At 33.5% G+C, this 27,656-nt stretch overlaps 1 protein-coding gene across 1 annotated transcript in view; it reads right to left on the reverse strand.

Annotated features, from left to right (window-relative positions):
* Positions 1-27,656, reverse strand: part of LOC127556397 (phospholipid-transporting ATPase ABCA3-like) — a 234,964-nt gene that overhangs the window by 92,291 nt on the left and 115,017 nt on the right. The window contains exons 10-11 of the mRNA XM_051989532.1: positions 19,883-20,026; positions 5,188-5,317 (exon numbers count right to left, since the gene is read on the reverse strand). Coding sequence (XP_051845492.1) covers positions 5,188-5,317; positions 19,883-20,026 — 274 coding nt within the window. The remainder of the gene's footprint in view (positions 1-5,187; positions 5,318-19,882; positions 20,027-27,656) is intronic.

Below are 27,656 nucleotides of genomic sequence, written 5' to 3' on the forward strand. Positions count from 1 at the left end.
AGCTTGGAAAATCTTATATGAACTGATGCAAAATGAAGTGAGGAGTACCAGGAGATCATTGCACACAGTAATGGCAATATTGTAACAATGATCAACTGTGAAAAATTTAAGTTACTGGACTTAAGACTCAAGACAATTCCAAAGGACTCATGATGATAAATACTATCCACCCTCAGAAAGAGAACTGATGAACTCTGAGTCCAAATTGAAGTATTTTTTCTTTTTTTTTCTTTTCTTTCTTTCTTTCTTTCTTTCTTTCTTTCTTTCTTTCTTTCTTTCTTTCTTTCTTTCTTTCTTTTTCTTTCTTTCTTTCTTTCTTTCTTTCTTTCTTCCTTCTTTCCTTCCTTCCTTCCTTCTTTTTTCTTTCTTTCTTTCTTTCCTTCTTTCCTTTTTCTCTTTCTTTCTTTTTTCTTTCTTTCTTTTTTGTTTTCTTTCTTCCTTCCTTCCTTTCTTTTTTCTTTTCTTCCTTCCTTCCTCTTTCTTTCTTTCTTTCTTTTTCTTCTCTCTCTCTCTCTTTCTTTCTTCCATGAACCTTATGATGTTAAATGTATTTAACTGATGACTTGAATGAAGTCATAGAAAGCATGCTTGTAAAATTTATATATGGAATGAAGCTGGAGGTGAAAAAGCTAACAGATGGATAACAAAATCAGGAACCAAGATGATATCAGTTGTCCAAAACAATGGATTGAATGTAAAAGGATTAAATTCAATAAAGAAAAATGTAAAGTCCTATAAAAATCAACTCCACAAATAGAGGAAGAAATATTTGATAGGATTACTATCTACCAGAATTCCCCTAGACTAGTTTCTAAAAGCTAAGAAAACTGCTTCCAAGACTTGACTGGCTTGGGTTCAGTATCATTAATATGACTTTTTAGTCATCTAAGGGCATAAAAAAGTCCACCTTTGTGGAGTCAGTAACCTTTATTCTTGGCAGATAGCTCAAGGCCATGCATATCACCATATCCTGCCCTGATGACCTTACATGGACATACATTTTTGTATGTAGGCAAGGAGGCAAGGTGTATGTCATATTTATCCAAATTAAGTGGTCTAATGTTTTTAAGGAATAATCTATGAGGGTATCACTTCATTCCAATGTTGAACTTAAAAAAGAGTTTTGAATCACCTTCTGACCTGCTCACCAAAATTTGTATTTCAATAAGTGGAATGAAATGGCAAAATGGTTCACATGTTTGAAGTAGTGGAAAGTCAATACAAATATAAAGAATGAAGAAGAGAAAAAAGAAGGGAATAAGTATTTATATAGCACTTACTATGTGTCAAGCACTTGCTATTTCATCCCCAATACTACTCTAAGCCAGGCACTGTTATTATTCCCATTTTATAGTTGAGGAAATTAAGGCAAACAGAATTTAAATAATTTTCCCAGGTCATACAGCTAGTAGGTATCTGAGGCTGAATTTGAATTCAAGTCTTCCTGACTCCGGGTCCAGCAATGTATCCATTGTTTCATTTATTTACCCCAGTTAAGGTGATTGGTCAGATACAGAGTCACAACTTCTTTTGAAACAATTCTTTTGGAGACATATGGTGCGATCTAGAACACAATGAGGTGCCTATTGATGCAGAATGATTAGCTCAATTAGGTGCTGGAGAAGACCAAGGAAAATATTATTGGTGGGAATAGGAGGTTGGGGCATGGGAGAAAAGACCCAGAAATCAATATATGGGTAGAAGGAACCTTCTGCCAGAGGAAGCTTTGGATGTAACTCCTGAAACACAAAGTAAACAAACCACTAATTGCCAGCCTAAGAGGGTGTTAATAACTCTAGTATAAAATGCAGGATAGAGCAGAAGAGATCCTGAGTTAGGTCCTTTCATTGCGCATGACTAGGCAGAAATTCCTATGAAAAAGATCTGGGGCTTTGGTGGATTGTAAACTCAATATGAGTCAACACTGTGAGATGATAGGCAAAATAAGCTAACATTAATTCCAGATTGCATTAAGAGAAGCATAGTATACAGTATGAAGTATGTAATATATAATTCAACTGCAATATTTTAAGATTATACTCTTTCTTGAACAATCATTGAAATTCTAGGTGAACCATCTTATATATATTAAATACAATACAAGTTACAATACATCCAAAAGGAGGCAGTCAGAATGATAATATCAATTGAGGTGTTGGGAATATTTAGTATAGAGAATGAAGGCTGGATTCCCAATAAAATCAGGGATGAACAAAGGTTTCTCTTTATCGCTACTATTCAAAATTGTACTAGAAATGTAAGCTTTAGCAATAGGAGAAGAAAAAGAAGTAGAAGGAATTAGAATAGGTAATGAAACAAAGCTATCACTCTTTGCAGATAATATGATGGTATATTTAGATAATCTAGAAAATCAACTAAAAAACTACTAGAAACAATGAACAACATTAGCAAAGTTGCAGGATGTAAACCCAAATAAATCAATGGCATTTCTGTATGTTATCAACAAAGTCCAGCAGCAAGAAATAAAAAGAAAAATTCCATTTAAAATAACTGTAGATAATATATTTTGGAGTCTATCTTCCAAGAAAAACCCAGGAACACAATTATGCAATACTTTTCACAGAAATAAAATTAAGATCTAAACAACTGAAAGAATATCAAGTGCTCATAGGTAGGCCCAACTAATATAATTAAAAATAACAATTCTACTTAAATCTACTTATTCAATGTCATATCAATCAAACTGCCAAGAAATTACTTTATAGATCTATAAAATAAAAAAAATCACATAGATTTATTGGAGAAAGTGGAGATTTATCATGTCTTGAAGTACAAGTAGGACTTTGATAAGTAGAATGGGAACTCCAGAAAAGGAGAATGTGCATAAAGATATAGAGGGAGGAAAAAGTACAGGATATTTATATGCAAGATAGGCATTGTTGTCTGTCTTCTCGTTTGGCTGCAATCAGACAAATTTCACTCTTCTCCCCAGTACTATGCTTTGTCAAGATTGCTAAATCAAAGATTCACTCCACCACATCATCTGGCATGTTTCTTTTGGCGATTTTGATGCTTCTAGCAACCACTAGTTGAATGGTCCAGTTCATCTTTTACAATGTCCAATTCAGAAGTACAATATTCTGTCACATTAAAAAATTTGACAACTTCTTTTCAGCTTTATGGGTTATTAATAAATACATTTCCAGCTGGAAACCAAACAAATCTGAAATAAGTTTTTAATGTATCTAATCAGATGTATAATAAGACCTTTGAAAACAAAGAAGTGATGATGAAACCCTCTCCTACAAGGAGCTTTTGGTATAACTCTTGAAACATGCAGGAAAAATGATTGCCTATTAATCTCCATGGCTTATTGGACTCTTTAGTTTTTGGAAAATCAGTGTATCTCAACTGAGTATTCTGAAGGTATCATGAGTGAAATTAAGGTAAACTGAGGCATAAAGTTCTGAGCATGTTCATTTTTTGTTAAGTCTAGCAATTAACAATAAAATGGTTCTCTTGGCTCCTCGGTCAGCCAAAAGACCATGAGGTAAGGCTTACTAGCTTTCTGATAGTTTTGGGAAGTAAAAAGAACAAAGAACAGGAAACACACATGGAAAACCCCAAAATATTGGTTACAAAGACTGAAGTATCATAGTTGAAGGTTAACAACAATACTCCTTCCATCTTGTTGCTATAGAAAGCTTTTTACTACTGTCCATGTGCATAGCTAGTTAGTGTCACAGAAATAATAGACCAGACTTTTTTGAACAGCAGCCAAGGTGGCAAATGACAAAATTCCTGGTGTCTACCTACATCAGTAAAATCAGAACTGCATCCATACCGATTACAACTTTCTATACTTTAATAAAAATGGAGGGCTCCTTTCGTCCATACTGCTCCTTTTTGACACTTTTTGTCCATTTACGCTCATGAAGCCTCTATGATAGGCCTCTATAATTTGTTTACATTCTGTGGGTAACAGTGCAATAATCGGGCTGTTTATCTGCTACCCATAATTTTTGACATGTCAATTGCTTTTATAATACCACATCTTCTGGATACTTTTAATAGCATTTCTTTTCTTTTGTGAAAACTAGTATAATGATTTTAATAAACTCCAAAGGCCATTATGATAAAAATCTATTCTAATATGTATGAGAACATTTTTATTACCTAGTCTTTATGCTAAAATAATGGCAATTTAAAAAGGCCAAATGAACAGACAAGATAATTGAACTTCTATGTTTTATTCAGTCCTAGGACCAATTTCCTTCTACCTCAACCAAAAATTCTGCCCAAGTTCTACAAAAAGTCACACTCACAGAAAAACCCTGACAGGAGATACAGTACAACATAAGCAGAGGAGCAATGACATAGGACCAGGAAGAGCAGAGGAATGCTGAAGAGGAAAGACAATGCATAGAATCTGATTTAGAGATGCAGTATCAAACATTGAGTGCTACACTGAGCACTACTATGTCACTGTTAGGATGTTCACAAACCTCTAGGAACCAGGATCTTGAATCATGATAATAAGATCTATAAATAAAATACTTCACCTTAACTAAATAATTTAAAAGTTGACCATCAGAAGAGTTCCTTTTGTCAGAACCACATCATTATGACAATAGAGAGAACAAATTTCCTGCAGGGGACTAGCTTCTTGGGCCAAGCAGTCAACAAATCCGTTGCACTGGATGTCAAATGCCAACAAGCAGATTTCACCTCCATGTGAGGCAGAAATCCTTTGATCATCAGAGCCGATGCAGAGTTTCTTCGTGAACTCTGCCTATATTATTTTCCTCATTATAATGAGCCAATCTTAGAAAACAACAGGATGGAATTGAAATTCACAGATACAGGTTCATTCCTAATCATCTGTATTACCAGAACATTGTAGAAGGGCAGTCCAACCTTTAGGATGTCGTCTCAAAGATATGATACAGTTACCACTGTCCCTTTCACCAGGAACTTAATAGCATTTCTTACATGAAATCATCATTGATAATATGTTGCAGCCTACTTATGCTGCGTATTTTAAATGTTTGCTAATTTTATGTCTTCTGATGAATATTAAGTTAGCAATAAAATTTATAATTAAATAAAAATAAAATGTAATTAAAAACAATAATAACTCTCCAACAGTTTAGACCAGACCTTTCTACACTGGGAAGGGAAGCAAATCATTTGTTTTTGTTGCACAATTTTGAAGTACATACATACCTGTCAGTATGGACAAGGTAGTAGTCTTCCCTGCTCCATTATGTCCAAGAAGCACAGTGATCTGCCCCTCAAAGATGTTCAATGTCAAATTTTTTACTCCCATTTTCATGATATTCTTTGATTTAAATTCCTGTGTAAGAAACAAAGAAAGTGACCACATATAACTCTTAAAGAATACAGAAACTTACTAAGAATCTACATTAATTTCCCTTCAATGGAATGATACTACCATATCTTTGTATATGAAGGGAACTATCTAAAAAAGGCAGGCACTTCAGTATGAAATAAGTCAAAATATGCCACCTGAAGAAAGAATCTTTTTGAGTGGCATTCAGGAATTGCCCTATTGATCCACTGTACAACTAAATAGTCAATTTTATCTCATTCTCACTATGTACTTTTTTTATTGTCATAAAAGTAGCTATCCAATGTGAGCACTGTGACTCCAATTTGTTCATTTGCACCAGACCAGATCTAACTTGGTTTTTAAAATGAATTGGAATAATCCTAGAATTCAGAAATAATGGTTATGAGGTTTAGAAAAAGCAGAGGATAAAGGGCCTGCAGGCAGCAGCAAGATGAATACCAGCAGTATGGCAGGGACAATGGCCCTAACATTAGCATCAAAGTGGGCACTAGCACATTTAGGACTGCAAATGAAGCTTGCTGTGAGTCATGAAGATCCCAAGAATGATGGAATAGAAAAAGAAACCCACAGCTAGTGTTTGCCTTGGTAAAATTGGAGCTCAAAATGTAGAAGTAGGTATGATTTTTTTCTCTCAATAGTATTTTATTTTTCCAAATACATGCAAAGATAATTTTCAACATTCATTTTTCTAAGACTTTGGAATCCAAATTTTTCTCTTTTTTCCCCTTACATTTCTCCCCTTCCCTAAAACATCAAGCAATCTGATATAAGTTAAATATGTACAATTCTTTTAAACATATTTCTACATTTGTCATGCTGTGCAGGAAAAATCAGATTAAAAAGGAAAAACCACGAGAAACAAACAAGATAAAAAGACTATGCTTTAATTCACATTCTCCAAAAGAACTATCTCTGAATGTAGATATTTTCCATCCCAAATCTATTGGAATTGTCTTGAATCATCTCATTGTTAAAAAGAACCAAATCCATCATAGTTGATCATCATATAATGTTGTTGTGTACAGTGTTTTTTGGTTCTGCTCACTTTATTTAGAATCAGTTCATGTGGGTCTCACCAGACTTTTATGAAGCCAGCCTGCTCATCATTTTTTATAGAACAGTAATATTCCATTACATTCATATAGCATAACTTATTCAGCCATTCTTCACCTGATGGGCATCCACTTGGTTTCCAACTTCTTGTCTCTACAAAAAGAGCAGCTTCAAAAAATTTTTCACATGTAGGTCCTTTCCCCTCTTTTATGAACTCTTTGAGTTATATACTCAGTAGAGATACTGCTGATTTGTATGCACAGTTTGATAGAGCTTGGACATAATTCCAAATTACTCTCCAGAATAGTTGGATCATTTCACAACTCCACTAACAATGCATTAGTGTCCCAGTTTTCCCACATCTCCTTCAACAATTATCATTATCTTCTCCTGTCATCTTAGCCAATCTGAGAATATGAAGTGGTACCTCATAGTTATCTTAATGTGCATTTCTCTGATCAATAATAATTCAGAACATTTTTTCATATGACTAGAAAGGAACTTAATTTCTTCATCTGAAAATTCTCTGTTCATGTCTTTTGACCATTTATCAATTGGGGGATGATTGATATTCTTATAAATTTGAGTCAGTTCTCTATAAAATTTTTAAATGAAGCCTTTATCAGAAATACTTGCTATAAAATTGTTTCCCAGCTTTCCACTGCTAACTTCTAATCTTGGTTGCATTAGTTTTGTTTGTATAATTTTTTTTAATTTAATGTAAACAAAATTATCCATTTTACATTTCATATTGTTCTTTAATTCTTTGGTCATAAATTCTTTCCTTCTCCACAGATCTGAGAAGCAGACTATCCCTTGTTCTCCTAATATGCTTATAGTATCATCTTTTATGTCTAAATCACAAACCCATTTCGACTTGATCTTGGTATAGGATGTGTTAGATGTTGGCCAAAGTTTGTCATAGTATTTTTAAATTTTCCCAGCAATTTTTGTCAAATAGTAAGTTCTTATCCCAAAAGCTGAAGTCTTTAGATGTATCAAACACTACATTTCTATAGTCATTGACTATTGTATCTTGCGAATCTAATCTATTCCACTGACCCACTGGTCTATTTCTTACTCGATACCAAATGGTTTTGAGGACCATCACTTTATAATATGGTTTTATGTCTGGTATAGCTAGGCCACCTTCCTTTGCAAATTTTTTCATCAATTCCCTTGATATTCTTGACCTTTTGTTCTTCAAGATGAATTTTGTTATTTTTTATAAAGTAATTTTTGGGAACAGTTTGATTAGTATGGCCCTGAATAAGCAGATTAATTTAGGTAGAATTGTCATTTTAAATTATATTAGCTTGGCTAATATAATTGCTAATGAGCAACTGATATTTTTCCAATTCTTTTAGTTCTAACTTTATTTTTGTGAAAACTATTTTGTAATTGTATCCATATATTTACAGATTTTTCTTGGCAAGGTCAACTTCCAAATATTTTATTTTGCCTACAGTAATTTTAAATTGGATGCTTCTATCCAGAGTAGCTATGATTTGTGACCTTGCCTACCTTGGTCATTGTGGGGTAGAGGTTAGAGGGTAGATTGTAATAGGTTCCTCATACTTGTTTAAGTTTAATTTTGTCTGGTTCTAATAAAATACTTGGAGATACATTATTCATTTTGGGTGGTTGCTTTTACTGATGGTTAAAAAAAGAACATATAAAATGTGGCTCCCTATTCACCAAGCCCAGCTGAAAGCAGCCTTAAAGTGTTGAGACTAATGAGATCCTGAAGAACGGGCAGAAAGCAGCCTTTCCCTAGTGGTAAGGCTCTTCACCTCCAGGTGGCCATCCACACCAGGGCCCATGCCTGGATCTCACATCATTACCTGGGGCAAGGAGGTCTTGTCTATTCTATAATGTTCAAGTCAATTGCCAGCACCTCAGGCAGATGCCCAAGAAAGTTCTGTGTTTTAACAATAACAGAAATTGTATAAACACCTCTAGACATGTAATAGAAGTAAGAACTGCTTTGAAAATGCCTATATGTAATATACATTCATGAAATAATGGTAACAAAACATGAGACCTTTGAATCACAGACAGTAATAAAATAGAGATAGAAATGGTCTGAAGAAATAAGAGTAAACATATCCTCTAACCTCCAACTTGGGGGCCACTGTGGAGAACCATAAATAGTAGTGTAAGACAGAGAGAAGCAGGGCACATAAAAAAGTCTGCAATTAGTTTAAAAAAAACAAAAACATGCCAAAAAAGAGTGGTCAACAATATAGAGATTTTCTGATAACAGGTTTGTACAGTGAAACCAAGAGAAGTCAATAGGCAGGTCTTTGTCACAGGTTGGAAACAAGCAGCAATAACTAGTAATGCCTGGTACTGTTTAGTAGTTAGAACCTCTGACTGTGCTAGTTCAAAATAATCCAGTGACAGAAAAAAGAAATCAAATTGGTTGTAAAGAAACTGACAAAGGAAAAACTTCTAATTCTGATGATTTATGAGATTTCTATCATACTCTTATGGAACAATTAGGAGTCATACCTCACAATTTATTCTCAGAAATTGAGAAAGAAAGCACCTACCTGAGTTCTTTTATGAAGCAAATACAGCCTAATACCCATTCCAGTGAAGAATAAAGCCCAGGAGAATTATAGACCAATACCATCAATGAATACTTATCAAAAATTTTAAGCAAAAGTCTATCAAACAGACTATGGAAATTCATCCAAGTAAAGCATTTATCATGACTGAGTTGTATTTATACAAGGGGTACAAGAATGATTCAATATTAGGAAAACCATCAGTATAATTATGTCCAAAACAAAAACATCAAAAAATCACATGATTATCTTAATAGAGGTGGAAAGAACATTAGAAAAATGCAATGCTCATTTGTGGTGAAAATCCTACAAAATATAGACATAGAGAATTGGTTTTAATATTTTAATATCTCATAAAGAATTTTTTTATAGTAGATATCTTGCAATGTGGATATAATGGAACTTTCTCCAATAAATATGGAAGTAAAGCAAGTATGTCCACTGGCTCTGCTATTATTTGATATAATTATGGAAATGTCAGCAATAGCAAGAAGACAAGAGAAATAAATAAAATACATAAAACTAGGCAAAGAGGAAATAAAAATCTATTTGATGATTTCCTTAGAAAATCCTAAGGATTGAGCAAAGATAAAACTGCAACAATTAAGAGCAAAGTTGTGGACTACAAAACAAATCCTCAAAATTCAAAAGCATTTCTATGTAATGATAACAAAATTCAAGAATTAATTGTAAAACGAGAAATCCTGTTTAAAAAAATAAAATAACTATAGATTGAATAAAGTATCTGGAGATAAATCTACTAACATATGCAAATATTTACAAATTTAAGTTACAAAAAGTTCTTTAAAGAATTAAAGAGCAATATCGTATTAGAAACACTAGTCTCTGCAATAAGAGCCGAGAAAGATATTAAAGGAATTAGAGTAGGCAATGAGGAAACCAAACTATCACTCTTTGCAGATGATATGATGGTATACCTAGAGAACCCCAGAGATTCTACTAAAAAGCTATTAGAAATAATTCATAATTTCAGCAAAGTAGCTGGATACAAAATAAATCCCCATAAATCCTCAGCATTTTTATACATCACCAACAAAATCCAACAGCAAGAGATACAAAGAGAAATTCCATTCAGAATAACTGTTGATAGCATAAAATATTTGGGAATCTATCTACCAAAGGAAAGTCAGGAATTATATGAGCAAAATTACAAAAAAGTTTCCACACAAATAAAGTCAGACTTAAATAACTGGAAAAATATTAAGTGTTCTTGGATAGGCCGAGCAAATATAATAAAGATGACAATACTCCCTAAACTAATCTATTTATTTAGTGCTATACCAATCAGACTTCCAAGAAAATATTTTAATGATCTAGAAAAAACAACAACAAAATTCATATGGAACAATAAAAAGTCGAGAATCTCAAGGGAATTAATGAAAATAAAATCAAATGAAGGTGGCCTAGCTGTACCTGATCTAAAATTATATTATAAAGCAGCAGTCACCAAAACCATTTGGTATTGGCTAAGAAATAGATTAGTGGATCAGTGGAAAAAGTTAGGTTCACAAGACAGAATAGTCAACTATAGCAATCTAGTGTTTGACAAACCCAAAAATCCTAACTTTTGGGATAAGAATTCATTATTTGATAAAAACTGCTGGGATAACTGGAAATTAGTATGGCAGAAATTAGGCAAGGACCCACACTTAACACCATATACCAAGATAAGATCAAAATGGGTCCATGACCTAGGCATAAAGAACGAGATTATAAATAAATTAGAGGAACATAGGATAGTTTATCTCTCAGACTTGTGGAGGAGAAAGAAATTTGTGACCAAAGATGAACTAGAGACCATTACTGATCACAAAATAGAAAATTTTGATTATATCAAATTAAAAAGCCTTTGTACAAACAAAACTAATGCAAACAAGATTAGAAGGGAAGCAACAAACTGGGAAAACATCTTCACAGTTAAAGGTTCTGATAAAGGCCTCATTTCCAAAATATATAGAGAACTGACTCTAATTTATAAGAAATCAAGCCATTCTCCAATTGATAAATGGTCAAAGGATATGAACAGACAATTTTCAGATGATGAAATTGAAACTATTATCACTCATATGAAAGAGTGTTCCAAATCATTATTGATCAGAGAAATGCAAATTAAGACAACTCTGAGATATCACTACACACCTGTCAGATTGGCTAAGATGACAGGAAAAAATAATGATCAATGTTGGAGGGGATGTGGGAAAACTGGGACACTGATGCATTATTGGTGGAGTTGTGAACGAATCCAACCATTCTGGAGAGCAATCTGGAATTATGCCCAAAAAGTTATTAAATTGTGCATACCCTTTGATCCAGCAGTGTTTCTATTGGGCTTATATCCCAAAGAAATACTAAAGAAGGAAAAGGGACCTGTATGTGCCAAAATGTTTGTGGCAGCCCTGTTTGTAGTGGCTAGAAACTGGAAATTGAATGGATGCCCATCAATTGGAGAATGGCTGGGTAAATTGTGGTATATGAATGTTATGGGATATTATTGTTCTGTAAGAAATGACCCGCAGGATGAATACAGAGAGGCTTGGAGAGACTTACATGAACTGATGCTAAGTGAAATGAGCAGAACCAGGAGATCATTATATATCTCAACAACGATATTGTATGAGGATGTATTCTGATGGAAGTGGATTTCTTTGACAAAGAGACCTAACTCTGTTTCAATTGATAAATGATGGACAGAAGCAGCTACACCCAAAGAAGGAACACTGGGAAAGGAATGTGAACTATTTGCATTTTTGATTTTCTTCCCGAGTTATTTTTACCTTCTGAATCCAATTCTCCCTGTTCAACAAGAGAACTGTTCGGTTCTGCAAACATATATTGTATCTAGGATATACTGCAACATATCTAACATATATAGGACTGCTTGCCATCTAGGGGAGGGGGTGGAGGGAGGAAGGGGAAAAATCGGAACAGAAGCGAGTGCAAGGGATAATGTTGTAAAAAAATTACCCTGGCATGGATTCTGTCAATATAAAGTTATTATAAAATAAAATAAAATATTAAAAAAAAAGAATTAAAGAGCAACTTAAATAGTTGGAAAATATTCAGTGTTGATGGCTAAGTTATGACAATATGATAAAAATTATAATGCTACCAAAGTTAATTTACACTTTTAATGCAATACCAACAAAATTATCAAAAGGATATTTTACATCAATAAAATAATAACAAAATCTATTTGATAAACCAAAAGATCTAGAATACCAAAGGAAATAATGAAAACAGGCATGAATAAAAGGAAAATAAGACTTCCAAGCTTCAAATTATCTTATAAAGCAACAGTTATCAAACTTTTTGGTCTTGGTTAAAAAACAGAAAAGTAGATCAATGAAATAGACTTTACAAGGGAAAATTAGAAATAATGGAACCCAATAACCTTTGTGTTTAATATATCAGAAAACATAAATTATAAAAGAACTATTTGAAAAAGAAAAGTGCTGGGGAAAATGGAAAGCAGTTTGCCAGAAATTAGTCTTAGACCAACGTTTCATGCCATATTCCATAGTACATTTTAAAAATGAACACTTTAATTTATTATTAAATGTCCTACCATAAAAATATTAGAATTGAAACAGATCATATACATTTCATAGTTATGGATAAGAGATTATATTCTTAACTATAAAAAACAAAAATAGAAAATTGATTAGATGAAACAGAAATTGTTCTTCATAAGTAAAAATAATGAATGAATTGAAATGGATGAATGGGGAAAAAATTGCTATCAAATTTATTAGATAAAAATTTGTAATTTAAGATACATAAAAATTAATAGACACAGTCAAGATGACAGAGTAACAAACAGAAATGCAAGTAATCCATCCACTATAAATCTCTTAACACAATTAGAAAAAGCACCAGATGGAAGTATAAATGGGCAATCTAAGAAAAATTCACAGAGAGTCAATTTTTTTCTGAGACAAGATCATCACAGAGAGAAAAACAGAGAGGTCTGGGGACATTGAAGATGGGATCTGGTCAGGGGCACATCAGGAGAATCATTCCAGCATTGTTACTGAAAGAAGCTCAGGGCTATGCCCAAGTTCTAGATGAGGCACTAGAGCCATATAGAGCAGTGTATCCTTGTGCAGGGTGCAGGAACAGGTGCCAACTCACAGTGTTATGGACTGACATCTAGTTTCAGGGCACAGACCCAGGGACTGAGAAAGTGATGCCAACATATGTATGAGCAAACTCTCCCAAATTAAAACACAATGAGGGCATAAATACACCCAGAATTTCTAGAAATGATTAAGCAAAGATTTTTAAAAGTTTTTTATATATATGTACATATATATAAATAAGCGGAGAACTATAGCAAAAACAATTGGAAAAGAAACAGGAACTAGGAAAGAAAGCAATGGAAACCCCAACCCCATATAGGCTCTTCTTGGAAACCCAGAATTTTGACCTGTCTGAAGTTACTTTGTGATGATCCACTGTCACTCTTTTGAAAAGATGAAGCCAAGATTTCTCACCCATCCAAACAAGATTCTAATAGCTGTTGTTTTTTGGCCTCTAGAACTCTTACTGAGTTCAGTACCTGACTCACAGATTTGTCTTTTCCCAACTTCTGACCTCTTATTAAGGAATTTCAATATACAAACATAATCTCCCTCAAAAATCTAATCTCCCATTTTAAAAATTTATTCATTTCCCAAAATATGATCTTCAACTATACCTCAGGTACACTGAATTGGTATACCTTTTCTATTATCATTACCCATAATAGTCCTATATTCATATTCATGAACTTTGAAGTTCCTTTATCTGATCACAATCTGTTGCCATTCCATTTCTCTCTTACAACTCCTAATCCAGTTTTATATGCTCACCATGACCTCCGATCTTTTCTCTTGTAATAACTTTTTGTATGGTCTTCCTGCCTCAAGTCTTTATTTCAATTCACCTTCAACTTAGCTAGCTACCAAAGTGATCTTCCTAAAACAAAAGTATTACCATAGCATACTCCTATTCAATAGCCTTCATTGCCTCTCTATTACTTGAAGGATCAAATCCTATTTCACAGTCAAAGTCTTTTATAATTTGGATTTTGCCTATTTTTGTTATTATTTTACTCTTTTTCATGTACTTGGCGATCCAGTGATTCTCCTTGTTGCTGTTCCTAATACAAGACACCTCAACTCAATGTATTTTCACCAATTGTTCTTGATGCCTGGAATTCTCTTTTCCAGCCGGTCTCCTGTATCTTCTCTCTAGAAGCTGGAAGCTAGGAGTATCTGGAGTTACTCAACACTTGTAGAATCAAAAAGAAGACTCAAAAGTTGATCAAGGGGATTAGTGGAAGTTTGGCTTCTTTGTCTCACCAACACTATTCCACCCCTCCTGCAGGGTAGGAACTTTATCTCCATAAATAAGGAGAGAGTACCATACCAGTGGGCTTTAAGATAAGGGTTACAATTATATTCAACAAAGGGTTAGTGAAGAATTAAAAATACATTGGAGATTAAACTTAAATACAAAGAGTTGATGGGTAAAAGAACATTAATATGAGTAATAGAAAAATTCCATCCTATTTCTTGACTTTGCTAACATGGGGCTCTACTTCTTAAGTAAAGGGGGCACCATCCCAAGCTTTAGATTTTTTAGGCAATTGTTTTCAGAGACAGTTCTGGGGACCTGTAATATTTTGGGACTTCCAAGGTGTTATAATCTAGGAAGAGGTGAGAGTGCTAGAGTAGAGGTGCTCCTTCTCACCTCAAGATTCTGACCTGGTTCCATGTATGGTCAATGCATCAGAGGCCTATACCCAGTGCCAAGCAGAAGGCCTCACTACTGACTTGCCCAGAGCTCGAGGACTTGCTCCTGGCTTGTCAGGCATGACATGCACTCAGCTGTGCTCCCCTCTTGCCCTAGTAATCTTCTAAGGTATTCTGGGCTAGGTTACTGTTTCGCCCAATCCTTTAGTTGATTTTGCCACTCCAGAGTTCATTTTAAGATTGGGTTTGGAGGGTAATTTGGGAGAGGTTGGAGGAGTGTCCGCTTTTACTCTATCATCTTGATTTTTCCCATCCAAATCTGTTCCTTCTTAGGTAGTATTTTATATTTCTGTAAGCATTTTTCCATTTCATCTGGGCTACCAGGTTTTTTTTGACATACATTTGGGTGAAGTCATTTCTGATGATTTCCTTTATTTCATCTTCAGCAGTTGTAAATTCTCCTTTTTTCTCTTTTGATGCAAATAATTGGTTTCCCTCTCTATTTTATTAGAATTTTTTTTTTTAGGTTTCTTTGCTTCCAATTTTGTTTTTCTTTCACTTTTAGAAAATGGACCTTCAACAAAATAGAGGACTTTCAAGCATTTCTATGAAAAGACCAGACCTGAATAGGAAATTTGACTTTCAAATACAAAATGCAAAAGAAGCATTAACAAACTGAAAAGGATAACGATATTATAAAGGATTTTGATAAGGTAAGTTGTTTATATTCCTACTTGGGAAAAGTAGAACTCTTAGAACTTATTGGGGTAGTTAGGAGTATGCATAGAAGATATAATAGGATGATTATCAAAAATAAAATAAAGGGGTGAGATAAAGGAATGTGCTGGGAAAAGGGGATAAGAAGAGGTGGAGGAGGGGTGAACTGTGTTACATAAAAGAGGTTGCCTCACATAGAAAAAGAGCTTTTACAGTGGAGAAAAGATGGTGGATATATGGGAGAGAAGCACTTGAATCTTACTCTCATTGAAATTGGCTCAAAGAAGGAATAACATACACAGCCAGTTGGAAGTAGAAATCTATCTTACCATAAAGCAAAGTAGAAAGGGAAGGAGGTAAGAGATTAGAAGAGCTGATAGAGAGGAAGGCAGTCTGAGGTAGGTAAAAGTCAGAAGCAAAGCACTTTTGAGAATGGACAGTGAAAAAGGAGAGAGAGTAGGATAAATGGGAAAGTAGGATAGAGGGAAATACATAGTTGGTAATCCTTACCATGGGAAATTTTTTTTTTTACAGTAAATTTCTTTAATACACACTTTATTTCTCAAATATACAGAAAAAATAAAATTTATAGAAATAAGAGCCATCTCTCAATTAATAAATGCTTAAGGGACATAAACAGGAAGTTTTCAGACAAAGTAATCAAAGCTATCTATAGTTATATTGAAAAAAGTGCTCTAAATCACTATTAATGAAAGAAATGCAAATTAAAACAAATCTGAGCTACTACCTCACACATGTCAGATTGTCTAATATGACAGAAAAGGAAAGTGACAAATATTGGAGAGGATGTGAGAAAATTAAAACATTAATATATTATTAAGTTGTACATGTATTCAACCATTTTGGAAAGCAACTTGGAATTATGCCCAAAAGGCATTAAAACCTGCATCTACCTTGACAGAGTAATAATATTACTAGGTCTGTATCTCAAAGAGATGAATACAAAAAGAAAAAGAACTTATGTGTACAAAAATATTTATAGCAACTCTTTTAGTGATGACAAAGATTTGGAAATTGAGGGGATATTCATCAACTGAGGAATGGCTGAATAAGTTGTGGTATATGAGTATATGATTGTGATGGAATACTATTGTTCTTTAAGAAATGCTAAGAAGAACACTTCCAGAAAAATATGGAAAAACTTACATGAACTGATGCAAAATGGAAGGAGCAAAACCAGGAGAACATTGTACCTGTGCAATACTATATGATGATTGATCATTAATAATTTAGCTATTCTCAGCAATATAATTATTCAAAACAATTCTATAGCACTTAAGACAAAAGGTGTTTCTCTCCAGAGAACGATGGGGTAGACCCAGAATGCAGATTAAAGATACTTTTTCTTTATTTTTCTTGGCTTTATTTATTTTTTTTTTTTTTGGTACACTTTTTCTTGTCTTTTTTTTTTTTTTTTTTTTTTTTTTGAGCTGTGTGTTCTTTCACAGAATGACTTACATGGAAATGTGTTTTGTCTAGGTTATACACTTGTATAACCTATGTCAAATTGCTAGCTTTCTCAATGGAGAGAAGCTATAAGAGATAAGATAATTTAAAAATGCAAATTTGAAAAAATATTAAAATTATTATCATATATAATTGGGAAAAATAAAATATTAAATAAGATTAAAAGAGTTAGCTGAAAGAAGGAATAATATACAAAGTTGGGTATAGAAATCTATCTTACCCTAGAGTAAAGTATGAGGGAAGGGGGATAAGGGAAGAAGGAGCTCATATTAGGAAGGGCAGATTGGAAGAGGTCATAGAAAAGGATAAAGAGGAGAAAAGTAGGATGGAGGGAAATATACAGTTAGTAATCATAACTATGAATGTGAATGGGATGAACTCTCACCCATAAAACGGAAGCAGATAGCAAAGTGGATTAAAAACCAGAATCCTACAATGCATTGCTTCCAAAAAGCACACTTTGAGAGACATGCACAATGTAAAAATAAGGAGAGCAGAATTTATTAAGCTTCAGCTGAAGTTAAAAAAAAAAAAAAGCAGGGGTAGCAACTATGAACTCAGACAAGGCAGATCTTACTAAAAGAGATAAGCAAGGAAACTACATCTTCCTAAAATGTACTATAAACAATAACAATACTAAACATGTATGCATCAAATAGCATAGCATACAAATTCTTCAAGCAGTACTCTTCCTTTAGAGACCCTCCCTCTTTCTTATGTCTTTCCCCTATTATTTCTCTTTCCCTTCTATTTAGTCTACCCCTTCCCTTTTCCCCTTTCCCCTCCCATATTTTTCTATAAGATGAGAGATGTTTCTCAGTGAAACCAAATATATCTAACATTCTTTCTTTGGGCCAAATCTGATGAGAATAAGATTCACATAATATTCACCACCCTCTCTTCTTTCCCTCAATTATAATGTGTTTTCTTTGCCTCTTCCTGAGATGTAATTTCCCTCATTTTACCTCTACTTTCTCCCCTTTTTTTCTGTTACAATCCCCTTTCCATCTCTAGTTTCTTTTTTATATTATAACAGTAAAATCAGATTATACATGTATTCTCAATGTATACCCATAACAGAAATACAGTTCTCAAGAGTTTTTTTTTTTAACTTTTTTTTTGTTTTTCTTGAGTTCTATATTTGGAAATCAAATTTTTTCTTTAGCTCTGGTCTTTTCATCAAAAATACATGAACTTCACCAGTTTCATTGAATATAGAATACAAATTCTTCAAGGAAAGTTAATGAGTTACAGGAGGAAAAAGAGAATAAAACTCCACTAGTGGCATTTCCCCTTTTAGGATTATATAAATCTAAACCTAAAATAAAATAGAAAGGAGTAAGAATATGAACAGAATTTTAGAAAAGTTAGATATGATAGATCTCTGAAGAAAACTAAATAGGTATAGGAATATACCTTTTCTCAGCAGCAAATAGCACCTATACAAAAACTGATTATGTGTTAGAATATAAAAACCTCAAAATCAAATGCAGACTAGATCTAGATAAACTATAAAAAAGGCATATATAATTTTCTGAGCTGCTAGTTGCCAGTTCCTATAATTCACAAAGAGAAAGTGCTCATGGAAAATAGTCTAGGATTTTAATGTGACCTCTAACTCCTTCTTGATAATGTATTTTTTTAAACAGTGCTTACAACTATACCTCCACTTGAAATTGCTGTCCATTAATTGTGATTCATAATATTATTAAAGAAAAATCAAGAATGTTTAGTTTATATGACCAACTTTTGAACATTGTATAATAGAGGGGAATTACTATAATTATCTTCACAAAATTTTTCTTGGGGCTTCTGGTCTAATCTTGCAGTTCATAAAATGTGATCCAAGGATCCCTGAAGGTCTCCAAGCCTCCTTCAGGAAATTTTCAAGGTCAAAGCTATTTTTTATAATAATACTAACATATTATATGCCTTTTGAAATATGTATACATATATATTAATGTGAGGCCAGATTTTCGTTATATACTTCAATTAAAACAATATATCATAATAGACTGAATGTGGAAACAAATAAGAGCATTTACCTGTCTTCTATTAAGTCAGATATTAAAGAGATTGGCTAAAATGTATGAAACAATGCTATTCTTCTCATTAATTTTTTTGCTTTGAAAAATAGTTATTTTTCCTAAAAGATGTTATTTATGTTAATATGTAATGGGTTTGTTATTTTTAAAATTAGATTAATATTTTAAAACTTTATTAGTTTCAATTTCAAATATAGTACATACATGTATCTATAACCAATGTAAACTAAATCCCTTTGGAGTCCTCAAAAATTATTAAGAAAATAAAGGATTTCACATGTGCAAAAATATTTGTAGCAGCTCTTTTTGTGGCAGCAAAGAATTGGAAAATGAGTCGATACCCATCAATTAGGGAATGGCTTGAAAAAGTTGTGGTATGTGAAAGTGATGGAATATTATTGTTTGATGAAAAATGATGAGCAAGCTATTTTAGAAAATTCTGGATTAACATTAACTGAAGCTGAGTGAAACAAGCAGAACCAGAAATATATTTTATATAGTAACAGCAAGATTGCATAATGATCAACTATGAAAGATTTGGTTCTTCTCAGTGATTTAGTGATCCAAGAGAATCCCAATAAACTTTGGATAGAAAATGCCATCTACATCCAGAAAGAGAACTATGGAGATTGAATGTAAATCAACACATGCTAAGCTTACTTCTTTTTTTTTTTTTTTTTTTTTTTCTGTTTTTTTCCCCTCTTCTGTGGTTTTTACCCTTTTGTTCTGATTTTTCTTTCTCAATATGATTCATAAAGAAACGTGTATTTAAAAAGTTAAATACATGTACAACCAGAAAAATTAAATTAAATTATAAAAAAGAAGGGGTTCTTAGATAAATTTTTTTTGAGAACTGTTTCTCTAAGCTATAATGGTATTCCTCATACTTTTGAAAGGAGACCTATAAAACAATACCTTGCATAGATTATGAATTCTTATTCCTGCAACCAAGTCTGTAGGTTCATCCTGAATATAATGGTTTTTCTGAGATGTACCAAAATCATTCTTTATCTCTTCTTCCTTTTTAGTCTTACTTGGCTTTCCAGACCAATAAGAGGGCTAGGAAGGAAATTTTTAATGAATTACAAAGTTTGAATTATACTACAGTTTATCTCTTTATGCTGTTTCTCTGAAGTAATGATGTTTAAATCATATTTTAAGAAACTATATCTATGTCCTTTCATTGACTTACCTTGTAATTTTAAAGATATACTCCTACAGGAAAAAATGGGAAATGACATGAAAAAATTACAAATTAAGAATTTATTTCATATTAAAAATTAACATCACAACATACTATGGTGTTTTGTTTAAGAAATCGTTTACTATGACTAACTTGGATTTATATGGGAATGCAAGAATTGTTTAACCTTTGGGGAAAAGAAAAGCTGACATAAGTAATCCTAATAAATAATCATATAAAAACCCCAAAACATCCCAAACCACATGGTTATTCCAAAGCTTTCCTAAAAGAACAGCACTTGTTTATGCTAAAAACTCCACAAAGTACAGAAACAGAGGAACCTATTTTTAGTAAACTAACTCTATATAAAACTAACATCATATACAATGAGAATAAATTGGAAAAATTTCTCATTATCAGAGTAAAGCAGAAATGTCCACTGTTCCCACTATAATTTTATATACTTCTCAAAATGCTGATAATGGCAATATGACAAGAAAAAGAAATCAAAGGCATAAAGACAAGAGGAGATAAAAACTATCTCTTTTTGTTTAAAATATAATGGTTTACTAAGAAAATCCTAAGGAATCTGCAAAGGTTGTCATAATAACAAAATTACAAGCTATAAAACAAATCTTTAAAAGCTGTAATATTTAGACAAAATGATAACAAAACCCAAGAATCAATAGGAAAAAGTGAAATTCCATTCCAAGTAACTACAAAATGCATAAGCATCTGGGGAAACAATTGGCAAAAACATACCAAAAAAAGTATAGAGTCAACTACAAAGTGAAACTTAAATAAATAAATACTTGAAGGAAAATTCAGTGCTCATGGTTGAGTCATGCCATATAAAAGGACACTGTCACCAAAGTTAATTTACACTTTTAATGTTGTACTAAATTATTAAAGAGTACTTTACAGAATTTGATAAAATAAGAACAAAATCTACATGGAAAAATAAAGCATGTAGAATATACAATGAAATAACAAAAAGGGCCAAAGGTGGAATAGCACTTCTAGACCTTAAACTATATTATAAAGCTGCAGTCATCAAACTTTTAATGGTTAAAAAATATAGCAATAGATCATTGAAAGAGACTAGACAAAGGAGAGTCAGGGAAAAAAATGGAGCTCAGTAAGACAGTATTTCTTAAGGGGGAAACAATAAATTATTTAGGAATGAACTCCCTATTTTATAAAAACTGCTAGGAAAATGGAAAATAGCCTGACAAAAATCAGGCTTAGACCAATACCTTTCACCATCTTCTATTTTAATACATTTTAAATAGATATGTAACTTTAATATTAAAGACTATCTCATAAAAATTAGATGAGAGACAGATCATATAATTTTTAGCAATGATTAGAAGATATATTTTTAATTCTAACAAGATACAAACAATTACAAAAGTTAAAATAGCTAATTTTGATGACATGAAATAAAATATTTCTGCACAAATAAATGCATGTAGGATAAGAAAGAAAGCTAATTGGGGGCAGCTAGATGGTATAGTAAATAGAACAACAGTCCTAAAGCCAGGAGGACATGAGTTCAAATATGGCCTCAGACACTTAATGTCTCCTAGCTGTGTGACTGGGCATGTCACTGAACCCCACCTGCCTCCAAAAAAAAAAGAAAGAAAGAAAGAAAGAAAGAAAGAAAGAAAGAAAGAAAGAAAGAAAGAAAGAAAGAAAGAAAGAAAAGAAAAGAAAAGAAAAGAAAAGAAAAGAAAAGAAAAGAAAAGAAAAGAAAAAGAAGGAACAGTGTTGAAAGGGAAGAAAATTGTTGTTTCTTATTTCTCAGATATGAAGTTTTGACACCTGAGATATAATCAACACCCACATATATATGTGATTGTAATGTTCTGGTTAGGTTTCTGGCAGTTCTCCAAGTGGGTCTTGGTTTCAGCAGAATAATCACCACAAGAATAGTTAGGAATAAAGTCCAAAGTCTTTATTATCTCCTTCACAGTCTGTCTCCTTTGCTTGGGGCTGGGCTAGCTTTCTGGGGGACCTTCAGATGAGCCTTTATCTTAGTGGAGGAATGCAGAAAGCAGGAGAGTCATCAGGATGATGGGAGATGGAATGTCTGTGGCTGACTTTATCCTCAATTTAAATACTCTATTACAATTACGGCAACTGTAGAACTATTACATCACCATGCCAAGTACTAAGTATATGTAAAGTAGATAACCATTGTCTCATTAATTCCACTGAGTTAACACCTTGTTTCAAGTATACTTGTCCAGAGTTCTGGCCCTCTACATCTACTGCTTTCTTTTATTTTAAACACAGGTAATCATGCCCTCCCTGACTTCTCAGAAAGGGTGGTGAAAACAACTAAAAAGGAGGTTATCGCACCCTCCTTGATGTCTCAGGAATGGAGATGAAAACACCAAAGGGAAATGGGGAATAAAATCAGATTTTGTTAGTGGGTTTCCTCTAGGCTGAAATTGAAACAGGTATACATCAATCTATCAATATGGGAAGTATTACACAAGCACACAGTAATATAACACAGGCTAGTAGTGATGTAGCAAACAACATGAATCAACATAATGATGTAACAAATAATATGAATCAACATGTTATTGTGAAATATTACTTTAAGGCCTAGAAGGAGGGTATATAAATAATAATCACACATACACCTCCTTCAGCAGCCAAGAGATAGTCTAAAACCAATCTATTGTCCATTACTTCACATGTCTGGAAATCCAATGATTCCTGCAAGTTTTGAAGTTCTGCAATACTCTCATCATATGTTAGGGAATCTAATGATTTCTGCAGCTTTTGAAGTCCTGCAACACTTATTATATGTTAGGGAATCCAATGATTCCTGATGGTTTTCAAGTCCTGCAAAAATCTTATCATATCTCAGGAAATTCAATGATTCCTGCTGGTTTTGAAGTTCTGTAACAGTCTCATCAATAATTTTTGATGTTCATGAGTCAATTGCCATACACTTTGGTTAACAGTCATGTTTTTTCAGTGGCATGTGTAGTCACAGATGGAACTATCTGATGTTTCTTGAGTTTTCTCCTTTGTTTGAAGGTTTTTCTCTTTTTCTACCTCTCTCCGATGGACAAGGTAAATACAGCTTGTTGGCACCCATCTGATTCCTTCTCCATCTACAAACCCTCTCCCCCAAGCAGTTAACCTATCTGCTCCCTTCCATTCACCATTTTCTGGGTCTCTCCACATCATCTGGAGATTATCTAAAAATAGTGGATCTTCTCGCACTGGACACTGCCCTTCTGTTGGGTTATAAAGACTGTATTCTCCTCATTTGCAATCCCTTTCTCTCATCAGACTGCTTTTTGGCTGATTATCTCCGAGTACTGAACTTCTAAAGATTCTCTGGGTGTAACCTCGGCTGCCATCATGCCCCACCTGTTTTTTGTCTGGGGCCCTGGAGGTGGGCCTCACCTCTCATTTCCCTGAGTCAATCTATATTCTGATGCCCAATGGAAGCCTCTGATGCATTTTGGACATAGGATTTGGGGTCTTGTTCTCCCTCTCTGTCTTCTCACTCTATCTCTATTCCAACATTGAACTTTCAGATGCCCTACTTTACCTCACTGAAAGCATTGATGAGTCTCTCTGGAAGTCCCTTGCCAAAAGGGACCTTGTTTTCCCATGTTCTGCATCATAACCTGGGTATAAAAGGCATTTGTGCCCACTGTGGCACAGCATCTTATGATCTCCTCTAAAGGAGCACCTTTGTGTAGTCCTAGTATAATTCTTCTACAAACCTCATTAGCATTTTCTCTTGCAAGTTGTTTTATCGTTATTCCTGTTGCTGCATTTTCACCAATAGTTCGTATGACAGCTGTTTGCAGATGTCCCATAAAATCAGCAAAGGGTTCATTTGGACCTTTCTCTATTTTTGTGAAGGCTTCCCCTCTATCTTGTCTTCCTGGGAGGGTGCCCCATGCTTTGATAGCAGCAGCAGCAATTTGTTCATATGCTATCAAAGGGTAATTAATCTATGCTAAAGTGTCTGCATAATGATCTATACCTGCTAGTTGATCAAAGGTGATTGGTATATTAACTTCAGTTTGCCTATTCCGTTGGTCTTGTATTCTATAGAGTTCTATAGAGTTTACTATACTCCGAAAGCCACAACAAATTTTGTCCAGGTTCCAACCATGTTATTGCTATAGATTTTCAATCACTAGGCATTAAAATTTCATAAGCCAAATTCTCTAATACCATCTTAACATAAGATGATATATCCCCATAGAGAATGTGAGCCTTTTTCAGATCTTTGATAATTTCCAGATCAAAAGGAATGTATCTTCTCCTGGCTTGACCTGAAGAATCAAACTCTTCAATAACAGGGTATGCTTCTATTTTAAAATCAGATATATCCTGTCCTTCATTTTTAGCTTTAACTGGTGCCTTTTGTAAACTTGTGTTGGGGGTAGACAAAGCTGCTGTATAGGTGGTGCTGATTGTGTCACTGTCCCTCCCCCTCTTCTACCCATGAAGGGGAAATTGAGGGGGGGAGGGCCGTGAGATGGCTCCTGCTGTGAAGCACCACATTTCTTAATTTCATCAGCACTGTACTTAACTCCTTTCTTGTCTAATTCTTCATGCTTTTCAGCTATTTTGTCAATATCATCTCCTTTCTGCTCTTTCTCCTTTTCCCTTATTTTAGCACTTATGCAATTTCTGATAGCCAATTATATTAAGATATATATATATATATATATATATATATATATATATATATATATATATATATATAAATGTTTCATTAAGAATTGAATCAGGACCATTATCATTATAATATTCTTTTAGTAGCTCTTCCACTAGTTTCCATTTATCTGCCTCTAATTCTTCTTCCTTGGAGAACCAAAGGGATGTGCATTCTAATGTTTCTAAGAATCCACCAATCTGTTCCCAAGTTACAATCAAACCTTGTTTTTTTATCAGCTTAACTATGCACTCTGCACACTTCCCTTGGGGTGGGGAAGGTTCTTTTCTATACATTTGTCCCATTTCAGCTGAAACACTACTTTAGCCCTTACCAAAGTTTCCTGCTTGTCTTATTTTTGTACTCACCCTATTTCCGGGTCAAGGGACCTTCTCCACTGAACTCAGGATCCTGTCAGTTGAATTGAATTGCCCCATGTTGGGTGTCAAATGTAATGTTCTGGTTAGCTTTTCTGGAGGTCCTCTGAGTGGGCTTTGGTTTCAGCAGAATAATCATAAAGTCCAAAATCTTTATTATCTTCTTCACAGTCTGTATCCTTCACCTGGGGCTGGGCTAGTTTTCTGGGGAACCTTCAGATGAGCCTTGATCTTAGTGCAGGAATGCAGAAGGCAGAAGAGCCACTAGAATGGTGGGAGATGGAATGTCTGTGGCTGACTTTGTTCTCAGTTTAAATACTCTATTACAATTACATCAATTGTAGAACTATTACATCACCATGCTAAATACGAAGTATATGTAAACTAGATAACCATTGTCTCAATTCCACTGAGTTAACTAACACCTTGTTTCAAGTATACTTCCTCAGAGTTCTGGCTCTCTACATGTGATCAAAATACAAACATTTATATAAACACAGAGATATCTTTGTAAAAAGATATTTATCATAAACTATATTTATATGTATGTTTTCACACATTGACTGTACTTGGCAAAGATACTGGAGTGATTTGCTTGTTCCTTCTCTGGTTCATTTTACAACTGAGGAAACTGAGGCAAACAGCGTCAAGTGACTTACCCAGTGGCACACTGCTAGTAAGTGTCTGAGGCCGGATATGAACTTATAAAGAATCTTCAGGTTTACCACCTAGCTGCATTTAAGTGTACGTATACACACAGGTACGTATGTATGTGTATGTGTGTATGTGTGTGTGTGTGCGTGTGCGTATATATGTGTGTATAAAACCAAAAGCCACTTATACATAGATAAGTGATCAAAAAATGTAAACAAGTAGTACCCAAAAGAAGAAATATGAATTAAGAACCATATGGAAAAATATCTCACATCATTAATAATGAGAGAAATGAACATCAAGACAATCTTGAGGTTTCTAGACCATGAAAACTGGCAAAGATGACAAAAGATGGGGAATAATCAATATCAAAAATTTTTGTGACAGCCAAGAATTGGAGGAAAAAAAAAGGAGATACCCTTTAATTAGTTAATGGCTAAATAAACTGTAGTACATGAATGTAATGGAATATTACTATGCTAGAAGAAAAAATGAATGTGATGAATTCAGAAAAGCAAGGAAAGTCCTACATTAATCGATAATGGCATAGAACCAAGGAAATAATATGCTCAATGAAGATGATAATATAAAAAAAAATCACAAAAAAGATTTAAAGTGAATTTTACAAAATTATAAAAGAACCATGGCTCAAAAGAAAAGATATGAAAGGACACTCTCATCCCATTTCCTTGTGAGTTGGTAAGGCCTCAAGTGTTATACATTGTACATATTTTCACTTTTTTCCCCTACACATTGATCCATTCTTTTTTTTTTTTTGGTCTTTAAAATACTATTTATTATATGAGATGACTCCTTGGGAGTCTTGGGAATCTTCTTGGGAGAAAGATTTGGAAGGAGAGTTGGAAAAATTGTGGGAGGACAAAAAAAATACATTAATAAAAACTCACTTAAAAATTTTAAAATTAAATGACTATTACAATGAAGCATTTTCTATCACAACACTATTTTCATGTCCTAGAAGATGGCCAATAATAATGCTTTTTAAAATATGAGCACAAGTTACCTACATTGAATAATTTCCTCTTCCAATAATGATATATTACCAAAGTATGATATTAAGCTCTATAATTAAAAAGGAAAAGAAAAGTTAAATATTTGAGTTCGGCCATGAATTCCATTCCTCCCATATCTGAGGAGAGAGGAGAGATCCATAATTGTGGAGTTTTTTCTATCTTGCCAATTATAAAGCATTCGTGAATCCAAGCAGAACAGAGAAGAGTGAGGCAATTCTTTGTAGCTATGGAACACAGATCACAAATCTCAAGAATTCACTTCTGCAAGAAATCCTAAGTATGATAGTCAATAAAGTAGCATTTGCCTCATGGCACCAAACGTACAAAAAATTCATTATCTGCTGTCACAGATTTTCAGAACCATAAGAAATTTTGAGCATCAACTATGAATTTTTATATGCAAATGCAAAAAAAAAATACAGACAATAAGAATGATTAACTGGAAGTGAAAATGCAAAGAGGCAAATTTGATCTCAAAGGTGTCACTGAAACATAAGTATAAGATCCATGAATGGAATATAAATCAGAATGTATAGGCCTTGTTTAGGGAAAAAAAATGGTAAATGGGGTAAGTACATAGAATTTTATATCAAGAAGAAAACAAAACATGAAGCAGTTAGGAATTAGAGTGAGGGAAAATAACAGAAAGCATTTGTGTGAAGATGAATAGAGGTGGGAATGAAACTATTTGGTTACTGAAATATGCAAAAGGTCATCTGGATAGAAAAAAAATAGA

Source organism: Antechinus flavipes, chromosome 1 (assembly GCF_016432865.1).
Source record: "Antechinus flavipes isolate AdamAnt ecotype Samford, QLD, Australia chromosome 1, AdamAnt_v2, whole genome shotgun sequence".
Classification (NCBI taxonomy): domain Eukaryota; kingdom Metazoa; phylum Chordata; class Mammalia; order Dasyuromorphia; family Dasyuridae; genus Antechinus; species Antechinus flavipes.